The 21901-nt window shown below is 42.0% G+C and overlaps 1 protein-coding gene across 2 annotated transcripts in view; it reads right to left on the reverse strand.

The window, feature by feature from the left end:
• Nucleotides 1-21901, reverse strand: part of TRPC5 (transient receptor potential cation channel subfamily C member 5) — a 329816-nt gene that overhangs the window by 55206 nt on the left and 252709 nt on the right. For both annotated transcript variants that reach the window (XM_005594398.5, XM_045384482.3), the window contains one exon: nucleotides 15792-15987. In XM_005594398.5, the coding sequence (XP_005594455.1) occupies nucleotides 15792-15987 (196 nt within the window). The remainder of the gene's footprint in view (nucleotides 1-15791; nucleotides 15988-21901) is intronic.

Consider the following 21901-nt stretch of genomic DNA (forward strand, 5'->3'; position numbering starts at 1 on the left):
GGAAGGTTCCCACAAAATGTGTAGAAACAGAAACAGAGCCTGATCAGGGCCTTGAAATTTTGAAGAACATATCCCTGTATATACTCAGCCAGGTCTTTGACTGCCCAGGTTTCTCTTTTGCTTATGTTTCCTGCAGAAAAAAAGCAGCTTTTTCTGCTTCAGAAGTGACCCTTTAGAGATCCTGCATTCAGCTGTGCAGGTCATATACTGCACAATTTTGGGAGCACATTCTAGCAGATGTGGGATTCCTGAATCCCATTGAACTGCTTGTCACCTTTACTGGGCGTCTCCAGAGATGTAAATTAAGCCTTGAGTCAAGGAGGCACAGATCATTCTTTTGGCCTGTGTCTTTCCGTTGGGGAGTGAGGGAACATTTACCATTATGTGGTGAGAATGGTGGTTTTTGCTGAGTTTAACCTGCAGTTTTCAGAAATAACTGGAACTAAGCCAATCAGAACCTCTATTTCTGAGCCTGGATGAAGATAGAGGTATGCCTTATCACTTGGGACATGGGAAAAGCTGCAGGTCTGTCCCCAGCTGGAATTGTTACCAGTATCATGTACTCAGATAGTCATAATGTGTGTTTTCTAACTTCCTACCTCACTTATCAGGAGCTAACTTTTAACTTCCCAAGCCATACTTCCATCTTACAGATAGCTTCTAAAAATCACCTCAGGGGTCACTATACCTGAGTTCCCTCTCACCTACTTCCTTGCACATAGCAGACTTACAAGTTCTTATGGAAAGAATGATTGAATGAACAAACACACCTGGCATGAAACCCCAGGCAAGTCTCAATCTCTGGAAGCCGGTTGCCTCATCTGTAACATTCAGATAATAGTGCCTACTTTCATAGAGCTCTTGTGAGGATCCAATAAGAGAATATGTTATGCAATTGTGCTTTGGAAAGTATAAAGCACTGTATTGACTATAATTATAAAATCCATCATCTAGGTAGATTTTCTTTCCATTAGATAATGCCCCTACCCACTGCCATAGAAATTTATTGATCTCTAAACATTAAGTACTTGCAGTGGATATAAATTGACATCATGTATTTTTTAACATAGTTGACAAACTATAGATCAGAGATTTCCCCAACATTTTCCCTATCAATCCGTGAAAAGGTATTTATTGAGCATCTACTATATGTTCCATATTTTACCAGGCGCCAGAGAAATATAGAGAAAACCTAAAGCAGAGCCCATGTCTTCACAGAGCTTTAGTTCTCAAAGGTTGAAAATAGACACATTTTGAAGCAACTACAGTAGGAGGGGGTAAACTATGGCTTGCAGGCCAAATATGGACTGCCACCTGGTTTTGTATTGCCCATGAGCTAAGAATGATTTTTTACATTATTAAGTGATTGAAAAAATTAAAATAATATTTTTCATACTTGAAATTATATGAATTTCAAATTTCAATGTCAATAAGTACATTTTTTATTGGCACATAGCCATGCCCATTCGTTTCTGTACCGCCTATGACCGATTTTGTGTTACAATGGGTAGTTGAGACAGAGTCCACAAAGCCTAAGACGCTCACCATCTGGCCCTTTACAGACAACATTTGCTAACCTCTGAACAAGAAGACAATAAACTTGAGTTAAGTCAGCTTTGTCAGTTGCTCTGTCTTCATTTTAAAATCTTCCTGGAAGTCTTATGCATTAGCAATTAATTAAGTTGTCCATTTATTCAATAAATATTAAATGAAAGCCTACTATGTGCCAGAAAGTGTATCCTGGTTAAGGGTGGAGAGATTTCAGCAGGAAATATCTCTGAGTTGATTAGTGTGCTTGCATGAAATATATGAAATAAGGTATTAAGAGAAAAACCCTGTGGTATAACCTCCTAGAATATCCATTGGGCAATGGAAACTTCTCTATACCCCCAAGAATCTTTAGGGCCAGGGCAGTGGGAGCTCTGATGGAATCAGTTGAGATGTTTCTAATGACACTAGTCCAAACCTTCTTTAATAATTGGTGTTGATTTCCTAATGAATGAGGAGGCCTTTCCTTATGTTCTGGGAAACTCCTGATATGCTACATTTAGTAGGAAGGACTTTGAGATAAATACATTCCTTGACATGTTTTTGTGATTAGCTCACAATTTTATAGGCCCAGGAATTCTGTAAGTTCAAATACCCAGGGGGAAATTGGGATATAGAACAAAAGAGAGGAAAAAGCAAAATTCTGTGAGAAAAGAGAGAAATACAATGACTTTACCCTGCCACATTTTTACTTAGATTTTTTTTCTATTTCGTCTTTTAAAGAAAAGCAGATTTACCTTGACAGCTGAGATAACGTAATTCTGCTGTCAGATCTCAAGTAAAATGCAGGGTAATACAGTGGGTTGTAATCTTTGATGCTCCACTGAGTATTTTGACCTCTCTGTTACAGCTAAAGGACACCTCCTTGCCCTTCTGCTTCTTCCACTGAGCCAGGCTCTGGCACAGGGCTGCAGTGACCACAGGAAGAGAAAGGGCCTTATTAATATTAATAACTCAGAACTCACATTTAGTTTTTACACCTCAAGTTTCTCAGAAATAAATAAAGTTTGTATCTCTTAGCTTTCTAGTCAAATGATTCCTGGTGCCCAGAACAAGGATTATGGGGAAAAGGCAGAAGCCGAAAAGAACCACACCCTCAGACAATGACCTTTGGGCCATGGACATTTGACTTGTCTACAGATGTTGTTTGTATCCTATGAAGAGAACATTCAGAGACCAATTTAAGTAGGAAGCCTAAGTATCCCACAAGGATGAATTCTTTATTTTTTAAGTTTTGTTTTAGGTTCAGGGGTACCCTTTTGTTGGCACGACCCTTCAGAGTGTTGTGGACAGTGGTCCAGGAACACCACAAAGAACAATACTTTCTGAACCTCAACTCTGATATTTTTTGAAATAAAAACACAGTCGTTTTTATCTCAGGAATGTCCATGGGTAATTGTTATTTTATGTAGAGGCCAAAGGTACCTTTGACTTGGGGACTACTACGCAGACCTGATTCTTTGCAAAACTGTGATGATGGTGACATTTTCCTTCAGTGCCTCCAATCTCTTTTTCTTCTTGTTGTCCCCTCCTCAGTATTCCTCAGGCACATTTCCCTTATGGTACCTCTCACTTACTTGGCCACATAGGAAAACCTGATCTCAATAAGGGATTGGACATACTCATTTACACTGAGTCCTAAGCGACCTACTCATAGCTCAAAGCATATTTGCATTATAACTGAGGACAAATCTTAAGGTTAGGAATTTCTGCATGATAGAGGATGCTTGTAAACCCTTTGAGATGCTAAACTTTATGTATGTTTGCTAATATATGCTTTTTTCTTGTTCATGTTCATCAGATTGTCAAAGGAATCTGTGACCCATAAAAGGTTAAGGGCAGCCTTAAGGTAAAGAAGCAAAATGCAAATAGTGAAATTTGAAACTGTGGTCCCATGATTGGAGAGTCCATGTGGACTCCATGAGAACAGGGACCCACTCTATCTTGTTCACCTACCACCCTATTGTATCTCCACTGCCAAGAATGTAGTGTGGCACATAGTAGTGCCTCAATACATATGTTTATTAAGTTATTAAGTTTACTCATTTATCCATACAATAGATATTTATTCAATTTTTAATTTATTGTTAAGTGAATGAATGCAAGAGTAAGGGACATCAGCCAGCAGATGGGGAGAGGTATTTTTTGGGGGGCACTGGAACCTTTCTGTCACTGGCATTGTTGGTCTTGTCTCTGAGTTACTCAAGATAGTCTTCATGACCATTACCAATGTTCCTGATGTTCATCTGAGTCTGGGATCCAGAGGAGTAGCTCACATATCTGCCCTGTTTTGTTGCCTTTTAGGACAGGAAAAGAAAATCTACATCCTCTCATTTGTCCTCATCCCATTTCCACTTGCATCTTTGTCAGTCACCAAAATCATTAGCAGGTAGAAGCAAGTATCAAAGGATGTTGCTGCTGTTGGAAGCAGAGATTGCTGCTTGGCACAGACCTGCCAAAGTACACCCTGAGAATTTTGTGACAAAGAGCTCTCAGCCTCTCAGACAGCTTGCTGACAAAATCAGGAGCAGGCATTGATGCACAATGACCAAGAAATCTGTTGCTGTCTCAGACCACCAGGGGGAGGGCCAGGCCCAGGCAGGATGGGTAGGTCTGTCTGAAAAGTCAGCCTTTGGTGCCCCCTGCAGCGTTTGCAGAGACAATGCTCCTCCCTCCTTCCCTGAAGCTGGATATTGTACAGTCCATTTACTGGTGTGAGTATAATGTCAAGAGAGGCTTTAGGCATGCAAAGAGCTGTCTGGCAAAGAACAGGGCTGAGATGTCTCAAGGCAGGATGTGTTAGTTCAATGAGGAATTTTTGTCACGCGACTGAGCTTGGTAGTGCTGACCCATTTACTCCCTGTGGCTGTGGTTGTCTGCTTGCTCATTTGGGGAGGCTGGAAGTATCATGGGCAGAGTTGAGAAGAAACTGGATGTGTGAAGTCTGCTGGACACACTAAAGGAGAAAAAGAGAGCTAGTTGGTGTGTGTTGGGGGTGGTGATAGGGGATCTCAGCTTAGGAAATAAGTCGCTTTGTGTCCAGAACCAAGGGAAAGGCTCCGTAAAGGATCCTTCTGGTTAGAACCTAGGGAACAGTCAGCAAGTTAGTCAACCAAGGGGAAGGGTGAAGCCAGGGAAGTCTGAGATTGGGCAGGGGTCTGGTGTGGTTTGTGTATCAGGGCCTGGGAGCTTGAGATGCTGGCAGGAAAGGAGAAAGTGAGGTATCTTTGTTACTTCGGTTCAGACAGACCTTATTAAGAGTGTGCCCTTGGCAGGGAGTGGTGGCTCATGCCTGTAATCCTAGCACTTTGGGAGGATGAGGCGGTTGGATCGCTTGAGCTCAGGAGTTTGAGACCAGACTGCACAATACGGTGAAACCCCATCTTTACAAAAAATACAAAAATGAGCTGGGCATGGTGGCTTGCACCTGTGGTCCCAGCTACTCGGAGGGCTGAGGCTGGAGGATTGCTTGAGATGGGAAGTGGAGGTTTCAGAGAGCTGAGATCATGCCATTGCATTCCAGCCTGGGTAACAGAGCAAGACCCTGTCTCAAAAAAAAAAAAAAAAAAAAAGTGTACCCTGGGGCAAGTCACTTTTATCTCTGTGCCTCAGTTTCCTTACCCATAGAATGTAGTTAATAACAGTACCTATCTTATAAAATTGGTGTGAGAATTTAATGAGATAATATGTACAAAGTGTTGTGTGTAGTGTTTGGCACATAAATGCTTAAGAAATGGTAGTTATTAATAGTAGTCATAATAGTAATAGAAAGCACTTAGTGCCTGGCATTTAATAAAGGCTTGTCTATATGCTAGATATTATTATTTCTTACATTCATATTTACTGACTTCTTTAAGCCTTAGTGAATGAGAAAGAGCACAGTTTGGGCCTAGAGGAGGTGCCTGGGGCTTTTCCAGGTCAGGCAGTCTAGGGTTCTGTGCTAAGCCAGGTAGACAGCAATGTGAGGACCCAGAGTTGGGATGTGGGAAGACACAAACGTACCTCATCTCCTTGTGTTATTTTTCTAAAGGTAGACTCTGCACTTTGTCATGCAGTTCCTAAAGATGCGACTACTGTATTTGCTTCTCCTCATTTTTGGGGCAGGGGGGACTTCACTGCCTATTGAAAAGATACTTTCCTGGGGAATTAAAGTATGGGAGTCAGAGAAGACTGAAGCCAATCCTTAGAGTGTTACTGCCTTTAATAAACACTAGGCCAATCCCCCCTGCTGTGCAAGCTATTTCCTTGCCAAAAATGAAATCTGATACCACGTCCCTACTTTTCTATCTTTCCAAATTTGACTGATTCTTCGAGGCTCGGTTCAATTTGTACTTCCTAAATGTATTTCACAACGATTCAATCAGATACGTGTTGGTTGGGGTGCAGCCAGGAAAACAGAAATCACTCTAGGACTTTGTTTCATTTTGTTTTTTCTTTTCTTTTCTCTTCTCTTCTCTTCTCTTCTCTTCTCTTCTCTTCTCTTCTCTTCTCTTCTCTTCTCTTCTTTCTTTCTTTCTTTCTTTCTTTCTTTCTTTCTTTCTTCTCTCTCTCGCTCTCTCTCTTTCTCTTTTTTTTCTTTCTTTCTCTTTTTCATTCTTTCTTCGACAGAGTCTTGCTCTGTCATTCAGGCTGGAATGCGGTGGCACAATCTCGGCTCACTGCAACCTCCACCTCCTGGGTTCAAGCAATTCTTGTGCCTCAGTCTCCTGGGTAGCTGGGACTACAGGCATGCACCACCACACCCAGCTCATTTTGTATTTTTTGTAGAGATGGGGTTTCACCACATTGGCCAGGCTTGTCTCGAACTCAAATTCCTGGTCTCAAGTGATCCACCTGCCTCGGCCTCCCAAAGTACTGAGATTACAGGCATGAGCCACTGCATCCGGCCCACGCTAGGACTTTCAAATCAAGATTTAATGCAGGGATTGGTTACATGTAAGAGTTGACAAGTTAAAAAGGGAATAGTAAGGCAACTTAGAGATTAGCAACAACAGGAAGCCCCTCTTATCCTTGGAGTTTGAGGGTCAACAGGAAGAGGTAGTGTTCTTAGATCCAAGACTAGTGCACTCTGGCTGGAGCTTGAGCCAAGATGGTGAGTCACTGAAAAGCTGGGGCCAAGTAGGGAGGAGATGGCTGGTGGTATTTGGAGGTGAGCCCCAGAGGAGCTACAGCTGCTGCTGGAGGCACCGAAATAAGTGAGGATGGGATGGGGAAGAAACACTCTAGCTTCTCCCTTCCTCCTACCATCTGATTGGTTATCTGCTCAGACACCAAAGGGCAAAGGATTGTGAGGAATGTTTCTTGATACAAGAAACAGGCAGGGAATAGGCCTGAGAGTAAGCAGCAAATGAAAAGCCTGGTTATCTTCTCTATTTTACAGAGAAGTCAAATGAGGCAGAAAGAGGTCAAGTTGCCCAAAACCACAGTAAGTGGTTCTCCAGGTTTCAAATCCAGGCAGTCTGACTACTCTTGAGCCCATGCTGTCTGAAATCACTGCTACTATTCTCGTGATAATAGTGCTATTGTTGTTTTACTCATGTCAGACTTTCCCTGTAAACTACAAGTTCCCTAATGGTATCAACTGTGTCTTTCCCCTTATACCACTTACAGCACCTAGCTCTTGTAACTCTTACAGAATCTACCAGAAAATGTAAATTGTTGACTGAAATGAGATTATCAGCAGGTGTTCATAGATTCCACATTACCCAAGGGAGGAGGGCACTATTAAAATGTCCTCCATAGTTCTGAATGTTCTCTTTCTCCTCAGTTAAATGTAGCAACCCTTGATCAGATTCCAGACAATGGTTTGGCAACAGGGAAAAGCACAAGCTGAGATGAGAAAAATACCTAGATTGCTGGAGGGTATCCCAAAGGGAAGAGACAGTTATTAAAATTTGAAATGGCTTTGCTCCAATGTCATGATATTCCTACAGCTTGAATTGAGCAACTCCTTCACCTGAATAGAGACTACACTATTCCTTAGACTTACTATAGCTTCCATGGTTTGGACTGTTTAGTGGAAATGAAAGGTGGCAGGGTTTACGTTTTGTTCTGTTTTCTTAAGAGATGGCTCTTGGGAGCTGAGATACAGACAATAGGTATGTTGATGAAGCATCAGTGATTCTTATCCTGGAAGAAATTAGGGCAGATATTGGGCTCTTCGTCCCCTCAGGATTATAATGAGCCCTTTTATCCCTGGAACTGATAGGACAAGGAGACTGAACAGTTCAGAGTTGTGATAAAATGAGGAAAGGAAAGAAGGTCCGTTAGGGCCCTTGTAGTGAAAGTGCATTTCAGGTGCTTCTTGATCTCAAGGTAAGTGTCGACATGATAGTGTAGAGGTTCTGTGCGTGGGTCTTGGGGTTAGAATACCTCAATTTAAATCCAGACAGTACCACTAACTAGCATATGACTTATTAGCATATTGGGAATAATATAGTATTATAATATAGCACATTATCTTGATTTTTCTCCCATCTCTCTGGCTGTTCTTTCTCAGTCGCTTTGGATAATCCATCCTCATTTTTCCAACCTCTAAATATTGGAGTGCCCCAGACTTCATTTTCAGATCTCTTTTCTTTTCTCTCCACACTCACTCCCTTAGTGATATCATCTAGTTCCATAGCTTTAGATACTACGCATATGTTGGTAACTCTCAAATCTCTATTGCCAGCCTGGAACTCTCCTCTAGACCTATAGACCACTGCCTACCCAATGCCTCTACCTGGATGTCTAATAGGCATCTCCAATTCCACATGTCTAAAAGTCAACTCTGGATCTTTGTTTCACCTCCTTCCCCCACCAGGCCTGCTCCTTTCCTACTCTTCCCCATCTCAGTAATGAACAACTCCACCCTTCCAGTTACTCAGACCAAAAAACCTGGATGACATTCTTCACTACTCTCTTTTGCTCACACTTCACATCTGATCTAGTTCAAAATATATCCAGAATCTGACCACTTCTCATTGCTGCTATCATGACCAACCTGGCCAAAACCACCACCAGCTTTTGTCTGGGTTAGTGCAATGGTCTCATAATTGGTCTCTCTGTCTTTGCCCCTATCCCACTCTAGTCTATTCCCAATCAGACACAGCAATCTTACTAAACTACAAGTTAGATCATGTACCTCTTCTGCTCAAAACCCTCTCACGGGTCCCTATCATGTTTAGAATAGAAGCCTAAATCCTTCCAATGGTCCATGAGGCCCTAGGTGATCTGTCACTCACTCCCATTACTTCTCTGACTCCATCTCCTACTTCCCTCTCCTCCCTTGGTTACTCCACTCCAGTCATACTGGCCTTCAGAAGGCTGAAGTTAAGGTCTTAATGTGGCTGAGCTCTTATCTGGAGGCTCTGGAGAAGAATTTGCTTCCAAGTTCATATGTGTTGTTTACAGAATTCATTTCTATAGTGAGAGCTTGGGCCCTCTTTCATCTCCTGCACACTGCCTGAATTTCTTACTATTTGCCCCACTCCATCTTCAAGCCAGCAATGCACATCAAATCTTCCTTGTGCTTCAGATAGCTGACTGATATGGTTTGGCTGTGTCCCCACCCAAATCTCATATTGAATTATAATCCCCATAATCCCCATGTGTCATGGGAGGAATCCAGTGGGAGGTAATTGAATCATGGGGGCAGTTTCCCCCATGCTGTTCTCATGATAGTGAATGAGTTCTCATGAGATCTGATGATTTTATAAGCATCTGGTATTTCCCCTGTTGGCACTCATTTTCTCTCCTGCTGCCCTGTGAAGAGGTGGCTTCCGCCATGATTGTAAGTTTCCTGAGGCCTCCCCAACCATGCAGAACTGTGAGTCAATTAAACCTCTTTTCCTTATAAATTACCCGGTCTTGGGTATTTCTTCATAGCAACGTGAGAATGAACTAATATAGTAAATTCATACCAAGAGTGGGGCACTGCTGTAAAGATACCTGAGAATATGGAAGCAGCTTTGGAACTGGATAATGAGCAGAGGTTGGAACAGTTTGGAGGGCTCAGAAGAAGAAAGTAAAATGTGGGAAAGTTTGAAACTTCTTAAATACTTGGAGGGCTCAGAAGACAGGAGACTGTGGGAAAGTTTGGAACTTCCTAGAGACATGTTGAATGGCTTTGACCAAAATGCTGATAGCGATATGGACAATGAAGTCCAGGCTGAGATGAGGAACTTATTTGGAAATGGAATAAAGGTGACTCCTGCTTTGCTTTAGCAAAGAGACTGGTGGCATTTTGCCCCCTGCCCTAGAGATCTGTGGAACTTTGAACTTGAGAGATATGATTTAGGGTATCCAGCAGAAGAAATTTCTAAGCAGCAAAGCATTCAATAGGAAGCAGAGCATAAAAGTTTGGGCTGGGCACAGTGGCTGACACCTGTAATCCCAGCACTTTGGGAGGCCAAGGAGGGTGGATCACGAGGTCAGGCGTTCGAGACCAGCCTGGCCAACATAGTGAAACCCCGTCTCTACTAAAAATACAAAAATGAGCCAAGCATGGTGGAAGGCGCCTGTAATCTCAGCTACTCAGGAGGCTGAGGTAGGAGAATCGGTTGAACCTGGGAGGCAGAGGTTGCAGTGAGCTGAGATCATGCCACTGCACTCCAGCCTGGGTGACAGTGTGAGACTCCATCTCAAAAAAAAAAAAAGTTTGGAAAATTTGCAGCCTGAAAATGTGATAGAAAAGAAAAACCTATTTTCTGGGGAGAAATTCAAGCTAGCTGGAGAAATTTGCATAAGTAATGAGGAAGCGAATGTTAATCACTAAGATAATGAGGGGAAATGTCTCCAGGGCATTTCAGAGACCTTCACAGAAGTCCCTTCCATCACAGGCCCAGAGGCCTAGGAGGGAAAAATGGTTTCCTGGGCTGGGCCCAGGGACCCCCTTGCTGTGTGCAGCCTAAGGGCTTGGTGCCCTGTTTTCCAAAAGATCCAGCTATGGCTAAAAGGTGCCAAGGTACAGCTTGGGCTATGGCTTTAGAGGGTACAAGCCCCAACCCTTGGTGGCTTCCATGTGGTGTTGGTCCTACAGGTGGGCAGAAGACAAGAACTGAGGTTTGGGAACCTCCACCTAGATTTCAGATGATTCATGGAAATACCTGAATGTCCAGGCAGAGGTGTGTTGCAGGGGCAGAGCCCTCATGGAGATCCTCTGCTAGGGCAGTGCAGAAGGGAAATGTGGGGTGGGAGCCCCCACACAGAGTCCCCATTGGGGCACTGCCTAGTAGAGCTGTGAGAATAGGGCCACTATCCTCCAGACCCCAGAATGGTAAATCCACTGACAGCTTGCACCATGTACCTGGAGAAGCCACAGACACTTGACACCAGTCTGTGAAAGTAGCCAGGATGAGGGAGCTGTACCCTGCAAAACCACAGAAGTGGAGCTGCCCAAGGCCATGGGAGCCCACCACTTGCATCATTGTAACCTGAATGTGAGACATGGAGTCAAAGGAGATCATTTTGAAATGTTAAGGTTTAATGATGGCCCTATTGGATTTTGGACTTGCATGGGGCCTGTAGCCCCTTTGTTTTGGCCAATTTCTCCCATTTGGAATGGGTGTATTTACCCAATGCCTGTACCTCCATTATATCTAGGAAGTAACTAACTTGTTTTTTTTATTTTACAAACTCGTAGGCAGAAGGGACTTGCCTTGTTTCAGATGAAACTTTGAACTTAGACTTTTGGTTAATGCTGGAATTAGTTAAGACTCTGGGGGACTGTTGGAAAGGGATGATTGTGTTTTAAAATGTAAGGACATGAGATTTGGGAGAGGCCAGGGATGGAATGATATGGTTTGACTGTGTCCCCACCCAAAATCTCATCTTGAATTACAATCCAAGTTATAATCCCCACATGTTGGGGGAGGGACCTCCTGGGGGGTGATTAGATCATGGGGGCAGTTCCCCCATGCTGCTTTCATGATAGTGAGTTCTCATGAGATCTGATGGTTTTATAAGGGGCTCTTCCCGCTTCCCTCTCACTCTCTCTCACCTGCCACCATGTAAGACCTGCGTACTTTTCTTTCTGCCATGATTATAAGATTAATGAAGCATCCCCAGCCATGTGGAACTGTAAGTCAATTAAAACTCCTTTCTTTATAAATGACCGAGTCTCTGGTATTTCTACATACCAGCATGAGAACAGACTAATACACTGACATTCCCTTCTGCTACCAGTTGGAGAAAACTCTGCTCCTAAGACTTATGTGATTAGATTAGGCCTACCTGGATAATCTCCCTGAATACTAACCTCAATTACATCTGCAGAATCCCTTTTGCCACATAATACAACGTAATCACAATTGTGGTATCTCTTCATATTAATAGTCTTGATTATTAGAGTGGGAAATCTAGGGGGAACATTTTAGGGTTTTGCCTACTATAGTGATATTCAGACTGTTTAAGAAACTAGTCAATCCAAATATAGGCCAGTTATGGTGCTGGAGCAGGGTCCTAGATTCTACCAGCTGTTCCAGATGTTACCCTTTACTTGCTGGATTGTGGGGAGGTCTGGGTATGTCGAAGAAGGAACAGCTGGAGTGACAGCTATTTACCAACTGGTATGGAAATGTTTCAATATTTTAACAATTGAGTAGCCATATCAGTGCGTAGCAGTTGGTTATCAGTCCGGCTGATAGAGAGTTAAAATCATGGTATTGTGTGTGAAGTGCTGCTTTGAAAGTCTCTGCTTTGAGAATCTGAGGTTGGTCCTAGATGACTGGGGGTGGGTGGGGAGACCACCTGCCCTTCTTGGCACTTAGATGGTATGCAACAGCCCTCTCTAGTCCTGCCTCTTATCCTGTGGTGCCAGGTTTGTTTGGATGAATGTCATCATTTGCATGAATGTCTTCTGCAGTGGGAGAGTCCATTCATCATCTGGGCCTCCAAATGTTGCCACCCTAAGGGAGACAACCAATTACATATATTTGGACTCTCCCCAAGCCATCCAGCAGCTGTGGCTCAGTGAAGCAAGTGCTGTTTACTTATTTTCAGCATTAGAGCAAATGCTCCACAGCAGCCAAAGAAACCAAGGGTTCTTATTAACTTGCTGAATAAGGCTTTATCACAGACCATTATGAGCACTATGTTTTGGGAGGACTAATCTTAGGCAACAGAGATGCCCATTGTGGGTGGGGTAGGGGATAGGAATAGGGCCTAAGGTAATGAACTTTGTGGGACTGATCTTATCTCTTCCACCTAATATTTTTAAATGGATGAATCTGATTAACACGGCACCAAGGGCAGCTTTGCTTGATGGAGCTTCTGCCTATACATCAAGGACAGCAGTGACAAGGTAGATGCATTTTTAAAAATGTCATTGGGAGTAATAAGGAGATTGAGGGAGATATAAGAATAAAAGGAGAAGTAAATAACTGCTAATTGCCAATAACAATAATATACAATATGGCCAGCTTCACCTGCTGATGCTGGGACCACAGAGCACAGGCTTGGAGTGATTCCTGCTTCACTGTATGTTAAGGATAACTCTATACACCACTGTGGTAGAGCCTCCTCTGACATGGAAATACAAATTGCTACAGAGCCATATATTCACATCACCAGCAGCTCTGAATCCTGCATGGAACACTGATAAAGAGCTTAACCCTTCAAGGGATTGGTATTACCTGGTGTTCTTGAGGACTGTCCTAGAATGTACACAAATTAGATTCACAGTGAGGCATGTCGACAACTCAGTCCCTACCTAGACTGAATCAGCCTGTGATACCTTTATAATAGGAGAAATTTGTCTTCAGTGGTTTCCCTTTCTGTAATCTTCCTCCCTATACCAAGGACCTTGTAAAAATTACATTCAGTACTGAAGCAGAGATGTTGCAAATGAAATTAAATCTACTGTCTGGTCCTTATCACTTAAGCAGATCCAGGTATTTTTGGAATCAGGTTGTCCAGTATCAGCATCCCACTGGATCCCACTGAATCCACTTACAAATGGTAAAAAACATCCCATGGGATCCAACAGCAGTAAAGATATTATTCAGAATAGTTGGCCATGACTTCAGATTTATGAGATGGTATAGACTCCATTTAGCTACCATTGGTTCCCTCCCAAGCCAATGTGTTTTCTTTGGGTGCAGCAGTAGGTGGCATTAAAACAAAACTTACTACCAGCAGGTGGTGATGAGAGCTGGAGTTGATTATTTTCACCCTTCCTAGAAAATGTCACTGAGCTCAGTGAGAAGGACCACAGCCCTGCATTAGGTGACAAGAAAAGCTCTCCCTTTTCTACTGTCACAAGGAAAAATCTGCTGTCAGACACCCAGTGAAAAAACTACAAATACCTTTGCATGAATATTGCCATCTTTGGCAGGGGTGAAGGATAGAATGCCAAGCAGAGGGGATGGAAAAGTCAACTCCTGAGACTCCATGCCTGCCCCTGCCCCCTTATAGAGATAGACTAGGAGTGAACATAAATCATTTCAGAGTTCTTGGCCTAGTTGTTTGAATGAGGGGGAATGAATGAATGGAACTGAACTATATTGCATTTCAAATGCAGTAGAAGAACAGAATTTCAGTGCTGGAAAGAACCTTGTGAGCCTATCTTGTTAATCTGTAGGCACGCAGACTCATAGGATGCCAGAGCTAGCAAGGATATTAAAAACCATTGATTTCAAAACCCTCACTTTTTGGATGATGACACTGAGGCTCAAGAGGGGAAAGTAAGTTACTAAAGACATACAGTTATAAACCACAGAGCCAGGATTAGAGTCCCTGGTTTATTAACTTCAAATCTTTTTTTCCACTACAGTCCTCTCCCTTCTCTACCACCTAAATACCTACTATCTAAACTATCCTAGCAGACAATTTTATATCCTAATTTTTTAAATTCTCCAATAACAGAAATTCTATAGACCCACCTGTGAGAATATATTTATTACATTGCCATTTATAGTTAGGAATTTCTCCCAAATAGGTAACTCAAAAGCCTCCTGCTCCATTTCTTTTTGGTTCTGTTCTTAGTGGAAATGGATCACATTCACTATTAATAATATTTAAGATGTGGACAATGTGTATGTATGGGTATGTGTGTATGTGAGCGCATATATATATGTGCATATGCATATATATACACACACACATATATATACATATATATCTAATCTATGTATATGTAACAAATAATTTAAGCTTCTTTTCTATAGGCTAAATAACTCCTCAGTGGCAAACCAAATCTGAGAAATAGCATCTAGAAAGGAAGACAAGACTTGGGTTTTTTTATTTTGTACTTTCTCTGCTACAGCAAAAACTTTCAGCAACAGACTGATCCAGAGTGGGTATTCTAGCATTATAGTAGGAACTACGCATCCAAATTTACTAATGCCTGACTAAATCAGACCTCAGGTAATGAGGACTCCTTTGCTGAAACTCAATTTCTAGGAATTATATGCAGATTAAAATAAAATAAGCTAAGGTTGGATAGCTACTTTGACATAAAAAATCAGGGCAGGGACTGAATTGATAATGTATCCTACACTTTCACTATTTCTAGTCTAGGGTAATCAACACTGCTGATCTAAATGGTAACATGATGGCGCAAAAACATTCAGCAATGGACTCTACTTAAGAGTGTCTCACAATGGAGTGCAGTTACTTATATATACTTGATTGAAAAATAGCCACTGGCTGGGTGCAGTGGCTCATGCCTGTAATCCCAGCACTTAGGGAGGCTGAGGTGGGAGAATCAGTTGAGGCCAGGAGTTTCAGACCAGCCTGGGCAACATATCAGGACTCCATCTCTATTTTTTAAATAGGAAAAAATGTAGTCCCCTCCCCTCTCTGTCTCTCTCTGAGAAGACCATCCTTGTCAATGTGATTCTTAGTTTTCGGAGGGAGGTGTTTGCAGTGAAGCGGGAGATAGGGCTCTCTTGGCTAGAGAACCAGATCAGCTGAATTAACCCTGGAGATGAGTGAGGTGACACATTGTAGCCAAATTGTGCTCAAACCCCAAGTTTTCCACTGAGGCAAGAAAATTGATTCTGAAATTTAGAAATATTTTCAATAAGTAACTAGAAAATCTTATTCACTAGAATAACTTATATTAAATGATCAAGATTCTATAGACTGAAAGTCCAAACTCAATTGCATTGGAAAGAAATAATTCACTCTAACAACTAGGAAAGCTAATGTAAATTAATTGAGGCAGACGAACTCTTTCATTGAGCTTCTAATGGACTCCATGCCAATGTTGCCCCATCCTGAAACGAAAGTAAGCACCCTTGTAAAGCAAATCTACTCACGGCAATAAGCTGATAGGAGTTGTTCATCATAGCAATCAGCATGTTCAGCAGCACTACCAGGGAGATGACGTTGTATGTTCCAAACATGGTAGCTCCTACAAACTCGGTGAATTCGTGTCTGGCTTTCACATTGGTGACATATAGATTTAAAAGGCCAAATACAGACCAGAAGAGTGATTGAAGAGTCTCAAAGAGCCTAAGAGAGATCAAAGAGCAGGTTAGTTAATTCTTTAAGAAGAGCAAGAAAAGAATGAGAAAATGAAAGGTGATCTGCTTAATGAAGGGGCTGCCAGATTTGTGACTGATAGATTAGTGGTCTCACATATTTTGGGCTCTTCCCTAACACAGACTGACCATCCATGTCCATTTGTTTGTTTGTTTCCACTTCTATGTCTTATGCTTTGCTTTTCTACCTGAAATACCATTCCCTCTTCTCAGTCTACGCATAGCCTAAAAATTTTCAAGGCTTATTTCAAGAGCTACTTCCTCTACCAAACTTTCTCTTTTGTCTTCAGACCATGTTATTTTTTTACCATTCTAATTACACAGAGGCAATAAGTACTGTGGTTAAGAATATGGTGCTTGAGGCTGGGCGTAGTGGCTCATGCCTGTAATCCCAGCACTTTGGGAGGCCGAGACAGGCGGATCACAAGGTCAGGGCATCGCGACCATCCTGGCTAACACGGTGAAACCCCGTCTCTACTAAAAATACAAAAAAGTAGCCAGGCACGGTGGAGGGCGCCTGTAGTCTCAGCTACTCGGGAGGCTGAGGCAGGAGAATGATGCTTGGGTTAGATTGCACTGGGTTAGAATCTCAGTTCTGGCATTTGCTGGCTGAGTGAACATGAGAACAAATTACCATTTCTGATACTTCTTTTGTGGCTCTCACAGGACCCAGATAGCTCTAAACTGCATGGAGGAGCTTGAGGATTCTCAAATTAACACTTTATACAGATAATTGTTAATGATACATTAACCAACTATTATTGAGGCTTTTATTATTGAGAACTCAACTATTATCGAAAACTTATAAGCATGTTAGGTACTTTTACATACATACATCATCATTATGATCCTTGTAAAATTTTATTGTTACTGATGAGGAATCAGAGATTCAGAGATTGAATGACTTGCCCAAGGACACCTTACTAGTAAGTTTTGAGCCAGAACTCAAATTTAGGTCTCTCTGCCCTTCCAAAAACACTATATTAATGGCTTCTCAAATTATTATTTCCTCTCTTAGTCTTCACATCCAAACATGTAACTGCAATGATATGCTTTTGGTGTCTAGGGTTTCTTTTGCTTTATATTCAGAAATCTGAATACAGCAATAAAAATGCAGCCAGCTCGTGGGTGGCAGAGATTAGCCATTGCCCAAGCCTGTGGAAGTCATGCAGAACATAAGAAATGTTACTTTAAGAATGGATGCATTTTTCAGTGTACTCAAAATGTGTTGTTCTTAATGAGCACAACGTATTTTGAGAGTCTTAGGGATTTGTTCTTTGGTTCATTTTAGAGGTGAGTGAGAGGTGCTTTAAAGAGTCCCTCTGTCAGCCGGGCACGGTGGCTCACGCCTGTAATCCCAGCACTTTGGGAGGCCTCACGCCTGTAATCCCAGCACTTTGGGAGGCCGAGGCGGGCGGATCATGAGGTCAGGAGATCGAGACCATCCTGGCTAACACGGTGAAACCCCGTGTCCACTAAAAAACACAAAAAAGCTAGCCGGGCGAGGTGGCAGGCGCCTGTAGTCCCAGCTACTCGGGAGGCTGAGGCAGGAGAATGGCGTGAACCTGGGAGGCGGAGCTTGCAGTGAGCCGAGATTGCGCCACTGCACTCCAGCCTGGGCCACAGAGCGAGATTCTGTCTCAAAAAAAAAATAAAAATAAAAATAAATAATAATAATAATAATAATAAATAAAATAAATTTAAAAAAAAAAAGAAAAAAAAAAGAGTCCCTCTGTCTGAAAGTGGTCTGTCCCCCGATCTTTACACAGCTGCCTTCTTATCATCAAGGTCTCGGCTCAAATGTCACTTCTTCAGAGAGGCTTTTCTTGGTTGCTCTACCTAATGTAGCTCCATCAGTTATTCTCTATCCTATTCCCTTGTTTAATTTTCTTTGTAGCACTTGAAGCTTCATAAAATTATATTAGGTGATTTTTGGTTTAAATGTTTACTTTCTGTCCCTCTCCACTAGAATATAAGCTCTATGGAGGCAGAGACATATAGCTACCCTATAGCTGGTATGTAATAGGCACTAAATGACATTTATTGAATAAGTGAATGAATACATGTAAACTATTACTATTACTGTTATCATTAGATTTTTTTTTATTTTATTTTTATTTTTATTTTTTTTTAATTTTTATTTTTTTTATTTTTTAATTAATTAATTTATTTATTATTATTATACTTTAAGTTGTAGGGTACATGTGCATAACGTGCAGGTTTGTTACATATGTATACTTGTGCCATGTTGGTGTGCTGCACCCATCAACTCATCATTTACATCAGGTATAATCATTAGATTAAAGTAGAGAAGATTCCAATCCCATTGACAATTTTGCATTCAGAAGGCTGCACAATAATGGCTAGTTTATTTTGTTTAAGGCTGTGCTCTGCACTGACCTGACTCTCAAGGGCCCTTTTCAGGGCTGCCTGAGCAATGTGCACATGGCCCTTCTCAACTTGTTAAGTGGCTCTTCTCTGATTATCATAGATAAATTCCATGATCTTTTCAGCATCACACTGCTGGAGAGCTAGCCTAAAAGGAATAAATTTGCTTTTTGTTTGGTGAAAGTAAATGCCAGCTGGTGAAGCATTTGAGAATCAACAGTAAGATGAGTCTGGAGTTCAGGGGCCAGGGCACAAGAACCAGACAATATGGCAAGTCAGACCTATCACAGGACCTTAATTTTCAGGGCCAGGCAATACAGTGCATCACAGAACCAGGCAGAAGGTTGAAAAATGAGGAATACATGGGGCTAAGTAATCTGGCCCCTGCTAGGAGGGCACAGTCAAAACCTGATGATGTCTATTAGATACCAGCAATCAGGCAGGCAGGAGGCCAGCAGGAAATAGCACAAGCAGCTAGCACAGCTGCTAGGTAACAGAAGCCAGGGCAGATTGTAGCTCAGAATTTTAAAAAGCAGTTGCAGTGAGTAGGAATGTCATTCTAAGGAACCAGAGTCCCTGGAAGTTGAATGACCTTGAACACAGAATGCATTCAGTAAGTGTTTGTTGATTTCCTGACAGACACTAAAGCCATAAACTAGGGCAAATATGCAATCAATATGTTGGTAGGGTCTTACTGAATTAGTCGCTTCTCCTGAATAGAGGTTACATTCACCTCTAGCCCTACAACAATTAAAATTGCAATGGCTTATGCTTGAGGATAGAGTTTATTGCTAGTTGTTCGACTGACTGATACAAACGTTCCCTAAAAGTAAAAGTCTGAGCATTTAAAATCTTCCCTCAGCCAGGCATGGTGGCTCATGTCTATAATCCCAGAGTTTTGGGAGGCAAAGTTGGGAGGATTACTTGAACCCATGAGTTTGAGACAAGCTTGAGCAACATAACAAAGCCCCATTATCTTAAAAAAAAAAAAAAAAAAAAAAAAAGCCAGGAATGGTGGCGTGTGCCTGTAGTCTCAGTTACGTGGGAGGCTGAGGTGGGAGGATTGCTTGAGCCCAGGAATTTGAGGCTGCGGTGAGCTGTGATCATGCCACTGCACTCCAGCCTGGGTGACAGGGCTAGACCCTGTCTCTCTCTACATATAAGTAAATAAATAAATAATAAACAAACAATGCATGCATGCATAAATAAATCTGCCTTCTACTGTGCTGATATTCTAGTCAGGGAAACCTTATAGATAAAACTGTACAAGAGGGGAAAATGGGGAGGGATAGGAAAGATCATTCCTCTGTTTTGGTGGTTGGTAGTGAGAATGGCCTCAACATGTTTCTCAAAATGTTACAGTGTGGTCAGGAGAAGCTGGCCCGCTTAAAAGCCTGCCCAGGTAAAATGAGGGACTGGCATGTGAGGTGGAAAAGAATATTCTGGTAAGACATCGTTGGAGGTTCTGTGACTTCTAGACTCAGTTTAATACACAGGAAAGGGCCACCATTGGTGGTAGTGAGGGTGTACTACTTGGTGTTGGGTCTATATATAATAAAGTCATTTATATAATAAAGTCATCATAGGGATGGAAAGACTTGTTGACAAACCATAGAATCTTAATAACATAGAATATCTTTTCAATTTTAAAGAGGGATTATTTTAGAAAAAGCAACTAGTCCATTTTTATTTAGCAGAGAGTAAACAAACATATGGAACTTGCTAGCTAAAGAAGGGGCATAGATTGAAGACACAAAGATTCAGGAAAACTTGATATTAAATGCACAGAAGACAAATCCATACCAGGTGGTTAAGGGAGAACTTGCACATGTTGGGAGCCATCCACAAATAGATCACAAAGCTAAGAGGTGTACAGTAAAATAGAGATGGGAACTCAGTCCTCTGAACATTTGCCGAAAGTCTCGTCTTTGAGATGAGGAATTACTCTTTCAAAAAGTAGAAGAAGTATGGAGAGGATTTACTCCTCTGGACCTAATTCAGACCAGCAAAGAAGAACTAGAGGGTGAACAAATTAAAGGCTTGTTGGGAGAAAGCAGGGACATCATCCTATATTTTCCAAGTTGTATGTTGATAGCCTAAATGGAGCAAAAGCTATAATTCCAACCCAGGTGACCCTTTGGTGTCATCCTTACCCATTCTACAGTTCCCTGGACCTACTATTTCTCATTATTCTATGCCTTTGACAAACTCCTGTTTCTAGATAGAATACCCTCATCCTGCCCCAACCTCTAGCTTCTACTTCTTTCCTTTCTCCTTTTCTGTCTAATTCCTGTTTGACCTTTGAGGCTCAGTTGAAGCCCCACCTCCACTAGAAGCCTGCCCCAACTCCTTTCCTAACAGGCTTGGTTAGATGCTCCTCTTTTTTGCTCCCATAGCACCCAAGCCTTTTTCCATAAATGCACAAATCACACTGTAGAGGCAATAGAGGAGAGTGCCTAAGAGAGAACTTTAGATCCCACCGTTTATTAAATAACGTTGGGAAAGTTACATAGCCTCTTTCAATTTCAAGTTTTCCTCATCTCAAAAATGATTCTTGGTAGGTTAAATACTAATTGCTAACATTTATTGTGCTCTTACTATGTGCCAAGCATCATGCTTAGTGCTTTGCATATACAGTTATCCCTCAATATCTGCAAAAGGTTGGTTCCAGGACCTCCTGCAGATACCCAAATTCATGGATGCTCAAGTTCCTTATATAAAATGGCATAGTGTTTATGTATAATGTAAGCACATATCCTCCCATATACTTTTTCATTTTGATGGTTTATTTTTATTTATTTATTTATTTTTAGAGAAAAGATCTCTCTGTCATCCAGGCTGGAGTGTGGTGGCACAATTATTGCTTGCTGCAGCTTTGAACTCCTGGGCTCAAGTGACCCTCCTGCCTCAGTCTCCTGAGTAGGTAGGACTACAGGCATGCACCACCACACCCAGCTAACGTTTTCAAAATGCAGCAGCTCACGCCTGTAATCCCAGCACTTTGGGAGGCCAAGTTGGGTGGATCACGAGGTCAGGAGATTGAGACCATCCTGGCTAACACGGTGAAACCCCATCTCTACTAAAAATACAAAAAATTAGCTGGGCATGGTGGCGGACCCCTGTAGTCCCAGCTACTTGGGAGGCTGAGGCAGGAGAATGGTGTGAACCTGGGAGGTGGAGCTTGCAGTGAGCCGAGATCGTGCCACTGCACTGCAGCCTGGGCAACAAAGCAAGACTCCATCTCAAAAACAAAAAACAAACAAAAAACTAAGCAACAACAACAACAGTTTTTGGAGAGACAGGTGTCTTGCTATATTGCCCACGCCTGTCTTGAACTCCTAGCCTCAAGTGATCCTCCTGCTTCAGCCTCCCAAAGTGTTGGAATTACAGGCATGAACCACCATGCCTGGCCCATTCCATATACTTTATAACATCTCTAGATTATTTATGATAGGTAATACAGTGTGAATGCCATGTAAATAGTTGCTATATTATAT

Source organism: Macaca fascicularis, chromosome X (assembly GCF_037993035.2).
Source record: "Macaca fascicularis isolate 582-1 chromosome X, T2T-MFA8v1.1".
NCBI classification, from domain to species: Eukaryota; Metazoa; Chordata; class Mammalia; order Primates; family Cercopithecidae; genus Macaca; species Macaca fascicularis.